This window comes from Heterodontus francisci, chromosome 6, assembly GCF_036365525.1.
Source record: "Heterodontus francisci isolate sHetFra1 chromosome 6, sHetFra1.hap1, whole genome shotgun sequence".
Classification (NCBI taxonomy): domain Eukaryota; kingdom Metazoa; phylum Chordata; class Chondrichthyes; order Heterodontiformes; family Heterodontidae; genus Heterodontus; species Heterodontus francisci.
Genome location: NC_090376.1, coordinates 77,669,051 through 77,682,396, shown reverse-complemented (window position 1 = coordinate 77,682,396; position 13,346 = coordinate 77,669,051). Strand labels below are relative to the sequence as shown.

At 44.0% G+C, this 13,346-nt stretch overlaps 1 protein-coding gene across 4 annotated transcripts in view; it reads left to right on the top strand.

Annotated features, from left to right (window-relative positions):
• The window catches only part of dlg2 (discs, large homolog 2 (Drosophila)), a 1,345,388-nt gene that overhangs the window by 1,326,277 nt on the left and 5,765 nt on the right, over nt 1–13,346 (top strand). For all 4 annotated transcript variants that reach the window (XM_068033932.1, XM_068033931.1, XM_068033933.1 and 1 more), the window contains one exon: nt 11,259–11,350. In XM_068033932.1, the coding sequence (XP_067890033.1) occupies nt 11,259–11,350 (92 nt within the window). The remainder of the gene's footprint in view (nt 1–11,258; nt 11,351–13,346) is intronic.

Sequence of the window (13,346 nt, the reverse complement as noted above, 5' to 3'; positions counted from 1 at the left end):
TGATGCAAGTCAAATTCAGATGCTTCTATTGCTTAAAATAATAATAAACAGTGCTTCAAATGAACCTTGGGAAGTAGGCTTTACACATGCATGCCATTATTTTCTGTATCCTCCCATTAGGTGGCAATCATTGTGATGGCTACTAAGGGTCTCGATATTAACACCAGCCCTCCCATCAACAATGAGATTGAGAGGGTCGAGAGTGGGATCAAAACATCGATTGCACAAACTATGACCCTAACCCATTGTGCACGCACCCATTGCCATTTTTACCGCAGTAGATTTTGTGGCGTCTGAGTCAGTGGGACACTTCATTTAAATCGGGTTTCCACAGCGCAACTGGGAGCCCAGTTTAAAGTTCACTGGTGCTGCGCTGCACAGGTTTCCCAGAGATTGAGAAACCCGGCAGTGAATGGGAGGTCCCTCGATAAATCATTTGGTCTCCCCCACCTTGCTTGGCAGGACCTCCGCATCCCTGGCCTTGCCAGGTCCTTTGGTCATTTTGATCTCCCCACATCCTCTCCACTGGTGTAAATACTGGGGTCAGTGGCTGCTTTCTGGTTGAAAACCTGGAGTGGATCTGTTTGCTGGTGGTCTGCATCTAATTCTCTATCAGTCAAGCACTGTATATGTGATGCATTGTCTCATGGTAGCAGGAGATGAAATAATTGGGGATGGGAGGTGGGGAATATTATCTGTGGCTAGCCTCAGCTGGTTTAGATCCTGTATGCATGATCTACTGAAAGAAAGATAATGTTCCAAGCTTGTTGGCAATATGCAATATGCAAAGGGTTTTTGGTGGCCGCCATTATCAAGATACCGTTTTGATTTCAGTTTTACAATTTCAGAACCATAGGAGCGCCATAAACCAGATACTGAAAAAACAAATTTCAACCTTGACCTCTGCTTGCAAGTAAAACATGTCCACTGCTGCTTGTCCCGCCCAACAGCTTTGATGTCAGGGCTGTTTAGTAATCTATAATTAAATAAACTACAGGGTACTTCCATACCATTGCTCCGCCCTGCAGCAAGTGGTCCTTTCATTTGTTGAAAATTAGTGTCACTTAAGTCTTCAATTTGAGTAGTATGCTATTGAATAACATATTGGTACATCATTCTACCAAAACTCAATACAGAAAATTAATTTCACATGTTATCTACTATGTGGGCAATCATATAATAATTAAAATGTCACTTCACATCAAACAGTATGACTGACAAATTCCACTGGATATAAGATGATCCATTATTTTAATAAAGCCTTGTCGATCCAGACTGCACACACCCACCATGGCAACAGCTTGTACCTCCCTGTGTCAATGTAATTGCTTCAGGCTGCTAATGATGCTTGCAAGCAAGAATCTGTCAGTTTGCAGAAGTTCATTCCACTTGAAGTCTTTACTTTGCTTAAACGTTCATGGTGGCGGTGGCGAGGGGCCAGGGATAACATGGATCATTTATTTTATTGAAAAAATGTTCCAGATTACTGTTAGTGCCACCTTCCCGCATCTTTAGTTTGCTTAAAGTCTTTCTGACAGATGTGCACAGGTATTGTAATTCTGCATATTCCTCTTGATTTACTATTTAAGCCACTACCTTTAACACAAAACTAATGTTAATTGATAGACATCTGCTGTCCAGCATTCAGAATTCCTTATACAGCTTTGAAAGAAACCAATTTAAAATTTCTGTATTACAGCGTCTGTAAGAGTGTTTTCTGTATAATTACGATACTGTGTTTTATAAAGCAATACATATGGGATGCCAGATGGGCACCAATTTTCATGCTTGCTTTTGGGCAAGAATGGGGCATTTATGTTGCTCCTGATCCCACAATAGTCAACCCGCCTGATGTCTGAACCTCTGCGCACCATCAGAAAAAGCCTACTCGGCTCCTCGAAGGAGCTGATGATTTCCTGTTCTTTCTCTTGTCAGTGAGCTGCCATTCAGTGCCACAAATGTGTGGGAAGTTTGCACTAAATATTAATTTGATGCCCAACTATACAAATGATTTGGCCCTTTTGTTGGGCAGGCATACCAATCACTCTGCCTATCACCCATCCAATGTACACCACACTTGTAAGTCTATCCCATGATTTCTTTATTTACAATATGGAATTAGTTGAATGAATAAAGTTGTCAGTATTGACTCAGTGATAGCACTCTTGCTCTCAAGCAAAAGATTGTGAATTTCATGCTGAATGTCAGAAATGTCTTTTGGTTGAGATGCTAAAGCAAGTTTGTCTGTTCAGGTGGACTTAAAACAATCCCTTGATATGAACAAACTAATTTGATAGACAGGAAAAAAAACAGCTGGTTTATCAAGCCTGCATCACACCATGACAGCCAGACGATCATGAGGAAAACACTACTTCACTCTCCCCCACCTCTCTCCCATCCACACAGCTTTGTAATCCCCTGGAAGAGGCAAAGATACAGGGGAAAACCATAGGAAAATAAGGGAGAAAATACTCTAGAAAATTCATCTCTGACCCCTTCAGGTGATTGAAACCAGACCAGGAAACTATACGGACCAAGTGTTATATGGACCAAAATACGTACCTTCTATATGATGCAACCTCTGTCCCAGTCAAGAACCAGTTAAGCTCTCTCTTGAAGGTATGCAGAGAGTCAGCACCCACCACATCAGCTGGCAATGTATTCCAGAGGCTCACTATTCTCTGAAAAAAGAAGAATCGCCTAATATCCAGTCTATTCCAATTCTTACAGTTTAAATTTATATTCCCTGGTCCACCCCAATCTCTTAAACTGAAATAATTAATCAATAGGCATGTAACCCATCACTTTACTTATTGTATAGACCTCTATCAGGTTACCTCTATAGTAAATAGACCAAGGCCCTTGAACCTGAATAGCTGAGGCTCTTTACGCTACGTCACCCACCATGTTGGGGGAGCAAACCTGAGCACAGCATTCCTGCTGCAGTTTGACCAGTGATCTGTATAATGTCAAAATGGTGTCCTTTGATTTATATTTAATGATTCTATTAATACAACCCAATACACTGTTAGGGTTACTTTAGCTACAGTTTCTCTATATTGGTCATGAACCTTCAGTGATCTGTGCACAATAACAGTATTATTACATGCAAATGATATGTGTATTCTGTATTGGTCCTATCAACATAGATGATATTATTCAAAGCAGAGCAGCAGAGTTTTCCCAGTATGCTGACAAATATTTATCCTTCAGCCAACATCACAAAAACTGATTAACTGGTCAATTAGCTCATTACTTTTTATGAGGCTGTGTTGCATCTGCCCACAAAACAGCAGTACTTAAATTCATTGGCTATGAAGTACTTTGGATCCTCCTGAGGATGTGATGACCACTATATAAATGCGAATTCTTTCTCTCTCCTTAAAATTATAAGGCATTTTTATGCTTTCTATGGAAAATCCAACCCTGTTTCGGAATGGGTTTAAATAAGGAGAATATACTGTGTTTGAGTTTGAGTGAAAAATATCAGGCTTATATAACACATCTTAAAATGATTTTTATTTCTCTTTATGAGCCTGTACAGATTACAGTAGTGTATTCAGCCACAGCAGTTGCATCTTTATATACAGAGATAAACAAAACAGTAACAGGGATTAACTTCTAGCAAATAAATTCTCACTCTTAGCTCCTTCCTGTCTAGCCTTCCTTCCCCCCCCCCCCACCTCCCCCAAACACTGAACCATTTCCCTGCCTTTTTTCTTCCAGGCTGGTAGTCATTTGTGATTGATCTTTTATACAATTTCTTAAAGCCTTACACCTATCGATCCTGTGGCTCACATATCACACCCTCTCACTCTGCTAGACTTGGTAGGTTGAGATAGAGAAAACCACACAGGCAAGAAGGAGGTGGAACATAACTCAGTTATTGAAAGCAACGGAGAACTTGTTTGGGTAGGTCGGTTTAAACTTAATGGTAGCTAGTACGAGAACTGCCAACTGGTAGTACCAGCATGGCAAGTGAAAGAATACCATTTTAACAGTGGCACCAGAACAAGGGTGGCACAGTGGTGCAGTGGTTAGCACCACAGCCTCACAGCTCCAGCGACCCGGGTTCAGTTCTGGGTACTGCCTGTGCGGAGTTTGCAAGTTCTCCCTGTGTCTGCGTGGGTTTCCGCCGGGTGCAGGTTGATAGGTAAATTGGCCATTGTAAATTGCTCCTAGCGTAGGTAGGAGAATGGTGGGGATGTGATAGAGAATATGGGGTTAAGATGTAGGACTAGTATATATGGGTGGTTGTTGGTTGGCACAGACTCGGTGGGCTGAAGGGCCTGTTTCAGTGCTGTATCTCTAAATAAGTAAAAGATTAATGTCACAAAATAATCAGAGTATTATCTTGACAATGAATGATAAAGTAACAACATGTAGCACCACAGAGGGTTGAATACAGGTATGCTTCCCCATTCTGTTTAATGTCTGGTTCCAGCTTTCTACATGGGAGGCACTATGCTGACGCCAGGGAAAATCTACAGGAAAGTTGCTGGAGGAGTGAAAATTCAAGGGAAAGATGTGACTTGGCTGGATATGTGTACCTCTTTGTAGCTATCCAAAAGACCTGTTTTAGAAGAAGTCATGGAGAAAGAACATTCAAATAGACCAACATCTAAAAAAACAATAATCAGCAAATAATCCTGTGGATAGCATCTATCATGCATGAGCACAATTTATTATAGTTTCTTATCTACTTGATAATTCTTTCCAAAAGATGTTACATTTCCTTTCCCCTCTTCTTCAAGCATGTATTGTATGTGGGCACAAGTGTTAGAAACTGACAAAGTTGTTATGAATGCAATTAGAAATATGGGGCTGGATTTTGTTCCCAACCCGATGTCGGGTTCCTTGGCAAGGTGGGACAAAGGGGTGCCGGAGAATCGGAGTGGCAGTGGCCCACCACGGAACCTGATGCCAGGATTGCCGGGCCAAATCATCCCGGTGGTGGGGAAGCTCTGTGGCGGCCCCTCCGCCACGATGCCACGGGACCCTGCTTTCCATATGCTAATTAGATGTTTACATTAATTTAAATGTAACCTACAGCGATCTTACCTTCAGTTCCCGATCTTCAGCACGACATGTGTCATTCACAGGCCTTCACTTTCCCGTCCAGGAAAAGTGGACGTCACCAAGGTGGGGTATGGGTCAACTCTGCAGTGTTTGTATAGGGAAAGGGGGAAGCAGTCAACTCTGCAATTTGCTGAAATATCTGCAGGGCTAGCAGGCTTTTAAAAATGGCACCAGCACCTGCTTCCACATCAGGTGACGCTTTGAACGGCATCGCCAATGCCGCCCTGCCATGTGACTGGGGGCGAACGGCCGCCATGAATATGCTAAATGGCCACAGAATCGTGACCACGGTTCAGGTCCTGAGCAGGGCAGCTGCCATTTTCTGCACCCACCGCCATTCCCGGCAGCGAGACAACAAAATCCGACCCGTGGGTGGCACAGCACATGGACTTCCAATGATCTGTACCAAGGAGTGGTAGGACACAGTTCCCCACATAGTCATTGAGTCCTTTACTGCACAGAAGGAGGCTTTTTGGCCCATCGAGTCCATGCTAGCTCTCCTTGGAGCTATGTTGTCAGTCACACTCCCCAGCTTGATCCCCGTAGCCCTGCAAGTCTATTTCTGTCAGGTGGCCATCCAACTTCCTCTTGAAGTCATTGCTTGTCTTCACTTCCACCAGCAAGTTCCCAGTCATTACCACCTACTGCATAAAAAAGTGCTTCCTCATATTACCCCTGCATCTTTTGCCCAAAACCTTCAATCTGTGTCCCCTAGTCCTTGTACCATTTGTTAAAGGAACAACTTTTCCTTGTCTAACTTATCCAAGCCTGTCATAATCTTGTACACTTCTATTAAATCTCCCCTCAATCTCCTTTGTTCTAAGGAGAACAAACCCAACTTTTCCAACCTAACCTTGTAAGTAAAATCCCCCATCCCTGGAACCATTCTGGTAAATGTCCTCGGTACCCTGTCAAGGATCCTCACATCCTTCCTGAAGTGTGGTGACCAGAACTGGATGCAATACTCTAGTTGGGGCCTAACCAGAGCTTTATAGAGGTTCAGCATAACTTCCCTGCTTTTGTACTCAATGCCTCTATTTATGAAGACCAAGATTCCACATGCTTTACTAACCACTCTCTCAATATGTCCTGCCACTTTCAAAGATCTATGCACATGCACCCCAGATACGTCTGTTCTGCACACTCTTTAATGTGCCATTAAGTCTATATTGCCTCTCCCGATCCCTTCTGCCAAAATTCATTATCTCACACTTGTCAGTATTAAATTCCACCTATCACTTCTCTGCCCATTCTGTAGCCTATCCATGTCTTGTTGCAGGCAGTTCATACTATTCTCACTGTTTGCCGCACGTCCAGGTTTGATGTTGTCAGCAAATTTTGCAATTCTACTCTGTGTTCCACGATTCAAGTCATTTATATATATATATATCAAAAAAAAAGCAGTGGTCCCAGCACTGACCCTTGGGGAACACCACTGTCTACCATCCTCCAGTCTGAAAAGCAACCATTTGCTGTGACTTGCTGTTTTCTGTTCATATGCCAATTTTTTTATCCAATTGGACACTGATCCTCCTTTTCTATGAGTTTCAATTCTCTGAACCAGCCTTTTATATTGTACCTTAAAATGTTTTCTTAAAATTAATATATACAACATCCACTATATTCCGAAGAAGGGTCACTGACCCGAAACGTTAACTCTGCTTCTCTTTCCACAGATGCTGCCAGACCTGCTGAGTGGTTCCAGCATTTCTTGTTTTTATTTCAGATTTCCAGCATCTGCAGTATTTTGCTTTTATTATCCACTATATTCCCTTCATCAATCTTCTGTTACTTCATCAAAAAATTCAATTAGATTAGTCAAGCATGATCTGCCTTTAACAAATTGTGCTGAATGACTTTAATTAACTCGAACCTCTCTAAGTGTCCCTTGATATTTTTTGTGATTATAGTTTCCAAAACCTTATCCACCACTGATGTTAAACTAACTAGCCTATAGTTGCTAGGACTGGCCTTACACCCTTTCTTGAATAAGGGTGTCATATTTGCCACTCTCCAATCCTCTGGCACCTCCCTGTATCCAGGGAAGATTGGAAGATTATGGCAAACACTTCCGATTTCTCCATCCCCACTTCCTTCAGCAACCTGGGATGCAAGCGATTGGACCAAGTGACTTATCTACCCTAAGCATAATAGCCAGCCATTTTAGTACCACCCCCCTCTCAATTTTTATCCTATTCTTTGCCTGTACTTTCTCTGCTTCTGCTGATATTTTGTCAGCCTCCATTTCCTTAGTGAACACTGATACAAAGTACTCATTTAAGTATATTAGCCTTGCACTCTGCCTCTAGGCATATATTACTCCTCCTCTTCCTACTCACTTACTATTTATGTGCCGGAAGATCTTTTGGTTCCCTTTTATGTTGACTGCCATTCTATTTTCATATTCTCCCTTTGCCAGTCTTATTTTTCTCTTCACCTTATTGTATATGGCCTGGTTCTCACTTCATGAGTTCACCTGACATGGATCATACAGTATCTTTTTTGTTTCATCATCAGTTCTATCTCCCTTGTCAAACAAGGAGCCCTATTCTTGGTTTCCCTACCTTTCCCCCTTGTTGGAATGTTCCTAGCCTGTACCTGAAGCATCTGTTCCTTAAAGGTAACCCTTGTTCCAATACAGCTCTTCCTTACAGTCTTTGGCTTCATCCTACCCTGGGGCTAGATCCCTTCTCATGATGTCGAAATCAACCCTCTTCCAATCTAGACATTCTACCTTATTTTGTTCCTTGTTTTTCTGTATTACTTGTCTAAACATTATGATACGATGATCGCTGTTACCCAAGTACTCCCCACAAACACCTGGTCCACTTGGCCCACCTCATTTCCCAGCACCAGATCCAGCAATGCCTCTTTTCTAGTTGGGCTGAGGACATACTGATCAAGGAAGTTCTCCTGAACACATTTAAGAAATTTTTCCCCGCTCCTTATCCTTTACCCTAAAATTATCCCAATCAATATTGGGATAATCAGTCCCCGAATATCACCCCTCCATAGTTCTAATTTTTCTGTGTGATTTCCCTGCAGCTTTGCTCCTCTATCTCTCCCTCACTATTTGGAAGCCTATAGAATACCCCTAGTAGTGTGATCATACACTTTTTGCTCCTCAACTCTAACCAAATGGATTCAGTCCTTGCCCCTTCAAGGACATCCTCCCTTTCCAGCATTGCAATGTCTTCCCTAATCAGGAATGCCACCCAACTCCATTCTTTCCTTCTCTATCTTTTCTGAACACTTTATGTCCTTGTATATTAAGCACCAACTCCTCATCAGTTTTAAGCCACGTTTCCGTCATTCCCACTGTATCATATTCCCATACTACTATTTGTGCTTGTACGTCACTAACCTTATTCTCCCCACTTTGTACATTTACACACATGCATTGTAATCCTGTCTTTACATTCCCATAGTCCTTCTCAGTCCACACCCATCTAATATGGAACTACTCCCTTCTCTAGTACTGTCTAATACTCTCATTCTGACCCCACCTAATACTTTGCTATTTCCTACTCTAGTGCTATCTGACTCTTCCAATTCTCTGTGCACCTTGGAATTCCTCTCTTGTGTTATCTCCTAGTTCCCACACCCCTGCCAAATTAGTTTAGACCCTCCCCAATAGCTCTAGCAAATCACCCCAACGAGGAAATTTGTCCCAGATCTGTTCAGGTGCAACCCATCCAGCCTGCAACCAGAAGCTCGGGGTCATGCTTTTAGACAGAGCGGAGGTGTTCCGCAAAGCGGTCACCCGATCTGCATTTGGTCTCCCCAGTGTAGAGGAGACCACATTGTGAGCAGCAAATACAGTATACTAAATTGAAAGAAGTACCAGTAAATTGCTGCTTTACCTGAAAGGAGTGTTTGGGGCCTTGGATAGTGAGGACAGAGGAGGTAAAAGTGCAGGTATTACACCTCCTGCGATTGCACAGGAAGGTGCCATGGGAAGGGAACGAGGTGCTGGGGGTAATGGAGGAGTGGACCAGGGTGTCACGGAGGGAATGATCCCTTTGGAATGCTGACAGGGGAGGGGAGGGGAGGGGAAGATGCATTTGTTAGTGGCATCATGCTGGATGTGGCGGAAATGGCGGAGGATGATCCTTTGGATGTGGAGGCTGGTGGGATGGAAAGTGAGGACAAGGGGAACCCTGCGTGGTTCTGGGAGGGAGGGGAAGGGGTGAGGGTAGAGGTGCAGGAAATGGGCCGGACATGTTTGAGGACCCTGTCAACTACAGTGGGGGGGAATCCTCGGTTGAGGAAAAAGGACGGCATATCAGAAGTGCTGTCGTGGAAGACTGATTCAGCGATTTACTTGTACTTCTTTCAAGGAATAGCATCTCATTTACCCCAATTAGGCTTGCTACAGCCTGCCAGACTGAACATTGAGTTCAATAATTTCAGAGCATGACGGGCCCCCCACTTTTTATTTTCAGTTATTTTTTATTTTTTCATTTTATTTTAGTTTGTTTCATCATTCAGTTTTCTTACCTGCTCAATTGCCTGCCCACTGTTTTTTTCATGTTTGTGCTTTGGGCCAGGGCTGTTCATTTCTCTGTCCATTAATGCCCTCTCTGCACTAATGCTTTGTCTTTCAACACACCAGTAACATACCGTTTGCCTCTGCTCCATGACCACCTGGTCAGTTATTCTCTGTGACCCTGGCCTATCATCACTTTTACTTTTGTTATCTCTTGCCCCACCCCACTTTATTTGCTTAAAACCTATTACATTTCTAACCATTGCCAGTTCTGCTGAAGGGTCACTGACCTGAAACGTTAACTCTGCTTGTCTCTCCACAGATGCTGCCAGACCTGCTGAGTATTTCCATCCACTCCAGAACTGGTCCCAGTGCCCCAAGAATCTAAAGCCCCCCTCCTGCACCATCTTTCCAGCCACACATTCATCTGCACTATCCTCTTATTTCTATACTCACTTTTTAAAAATGTGATCGTGGGATGTGGGCATCGCTGGCTAGGTCAGCATTTATTGCCCATCCCTAATTGCCCTTGAGAAGGTTTTCGTGAGCCGCCTTCTTGAACCACTGCAGTCCATGAGGGGTAGGTACACAGACAGTGCTGTTAGGAAGGGAGTTTCAGGAATTTGACACAGCAACAGTGAAGGAATGGCAATATAGTTATGGTGAACCTTTATAAGACACTGGTTCAGCCTCAATTGGAATATTGTGTCCAATTCTGGGCATCACACTTTAGGAAGGATATGAAGGCATTAGAGGAGGATGCAGAAAAGATTTAAAAGAATAATTCCAGGGGTGAGGGACTTCAGTTATGTGGATGGATTGGAGAAGCTGCAGCTGTTCTCCTTACAGATGAGAAGGTTGAGAGGAGATTTGATAGAGGTGCTCAACATCATGAGGAGTCTGGACAAAGTAGATAGGGAGAAACTTTACCCATTGGTGGAAGTGTCAGGAACCAGAGGACAACAATTTAAAGTGAATGGCAAAAGAACCAAAGGCAACATGAGGAAAACCTTTTTTTACGCATTACATAGTTATGATCTGGAATGCACTGCCTGAAAGTGTGGTGGAGGCATATTCAATTGTGGCTTTCAAAAGGAAATTGGATAAGTATCTGAAGAGAAGGAATTTGCAGGGCTACGGTGAAAAGGCTGGGGAGTGGGACTACATGAGTTGCTCGTGCAGAGAGCCAGCACAGGCATGACAGGCTGAATGGCCTCCTTCTGTGCTCTAACCATTCTATTATTCTATAAACTGTGTTCTCATTCTTACACTTGGCCTTAATTAAGATGTTGAATCAAATTATTCACTAATCGGGACCCACATGGTCACCTAATTCTAAGATACTTACAAGCTCTAATGGATTAAGCCTAATAAAAACAGCTGGCACAGGTGTAATGAACTGAGTGGTTTCTTTCTGTATGGTATTTTCGATGATTCCATCATTTTTTGAAATCTAGATCTTCCGCAATAATTGACTGTTTAACATGTTGTGTTAAGAAATATACCAATTACCTCTATGAAATTGTACATTCAGCGATCCCTGCCACATATCCACTTAACCACTGGGATAATGAAATCCCCTTAATTATCACATTATAATTTCCTATAGCCTCTCCTACAGGATCCAATTGTGGGGAAAGCTACCTGGTAAATATTGTATAAAAGGTGATGCTGATTTTTTCTGTTACAGGGAAATGAATAAACGCCTGACAGAAGAGCAAGGCAAAAAGACATTTGATAGAGCTCTGAAACTGGAACAGGAATTTGGAGAACATTTTACAGGTATGTATCCACTGAGCTACAAAAAAGCATGTTTTGAAAAGAAAATGAGAAAGCTTGCACAGCAACTGTTCTGAAATGTCAGAATTTGTTTTCCTCAGTGTATAAAGTGTAGCCGTGTTAGAGCTGATTTTGCTGTCCTTTAAGGGTAAGCCCAACATTGGATTTTTACAGTAAAATAATTTTTGAATTATTTGCACATAGCTGTATGCAGTAGAACTCTGTCAAAGTGCAATTTACCATTGCATAATAAAGTTAATAAAAACTATATTTATAGAAACATAATAGAGGACTAAGCAGAAAGTGGCATTCAAGTAATTTGTTTAACATTACATCCACTGCAAAGTGCAGTGCTTTTATTTCATATAGATTTATCAGATCTAATCTGGACATGATGCCAGTATTACCATTGCTAAAACATTTGATGATGGAATCGCCAATCTAACGTGTGTTACTTTAGATGCTGTTCAGCAATTGTGCTTGATTTGCCATGTCATTACTTTTTTTCAACTATGTTTTGTCAACATAGAATTGCAAGAAGATCTAGTCATATTAAATGTTCAGACTTGAATTTTGCTAACATTTACGATGGCTGGAATTTTACGCCACCCCGACGAGTGGGATGGTGGCGGGGGAGGGTGGGTGTAGTATAAAATGGAGCGGGAGGCTCTGGGAGGTCTTCCCGACCTGCTCCCACCTCCGCCGCCAATTTACGTGGGGCCGTCCCAGACCAATCAAGGCCTTTAAGTGGCCACTTAACGGCCACTTAAGGGCCTTGGCGGCTTCCGAGTGTCCTGGGGTGGCCCTCATGGTCAGGCACCCTGTGCCTGATGGAGAACCGCCCCCACTACCCCAATCATCCCCAAGACTCAACACGCCCCCCTTCCCCCCAATTGACTACCCTTGCCTCATCGGGGCCTGACCGATTACCCCCGGTGAGGCAACCAAAACTTACCTGCCGTCCCGGTATAGCCTGGCTCGGGTATAAAATTAAAACCCGACCCAACCATAGCCAACCCGAACCCTCGAGGCCTGCTACCTGACCCAAACCTGACGGGACCTAACAACATGTGTCGGGCTCGGGTCGGGTCGGGCCCATCTTCAGGCTCCGGCTTTCGGGCTCGGGTCGGGTCGGGCCGGACACGCAAGGTCAGTGCTGTGCCGGTAAGTATTAAAAATAAAATACTTACCTGAGCTGGGAGTTCGGGACGAAACTGAGTCTGCGCAGTGTGCGAGTGATGTCACCATGACATCATCACACATGCGTGGCAGCTTCGTGGAGGTTCCGAGTCGGGAGGTAAGTAAAGGGATGGCCGGGTCGGGCTCGGGTTGGGTCAATTCGGGGCGGGCTCGGGTCGGGTTGGGCTTGGGGCAAAAGTGGAGGGACTCGGGCCGGGTTGGGTTCGGGTCCACAGTGGTTTGGTCGGGTTTGTTTTCCCAACCTAAAGTAGACCTCTACCAAGCCCGAGCCCTTTAATAAATTTTTGCACCCGACATGACACGAATCTCCATCCTCTGTTCCAGGAGCAGGCTATTCCTGCAGCTGGAGTTGTGGGGAATCATGGGTAAGCCTGATCCCGTGACTTCCCAGAAGCAGTGTCCAGCCCAACCCGACCCGAGCCTGAATGCTGGACTCAGAATTTCGACCAACCCGACCCGAACCCAACACATAGTTGAGTCTAGTCGGGTTCGGGTCGGGTAGCCGGGCTTTATGTGCCGGCTCCCAGGCATCTTCCCTTCATGCTGGCTGCAGTCCCAGAAGTGGCCACCGCTCCCGGTGGTGCTGCTGGATCTAAGAGCTGCCGGACCGCTGACTGGCTGTCAGCTCTATTAGGCGGGACTTCCTACCTTAAGCAGGTGGAGGTTCTGCCTCACACCAATTGAAGCCCGAGGACCCTCAAAATACGGGTCGGATCCCCGGGCGAGGCGGTTCACCACCGACTTTTCAGTCGGTGGCTGGCTCCCATCTGCCTACCGTAAAATTCCGACCAATATCTCT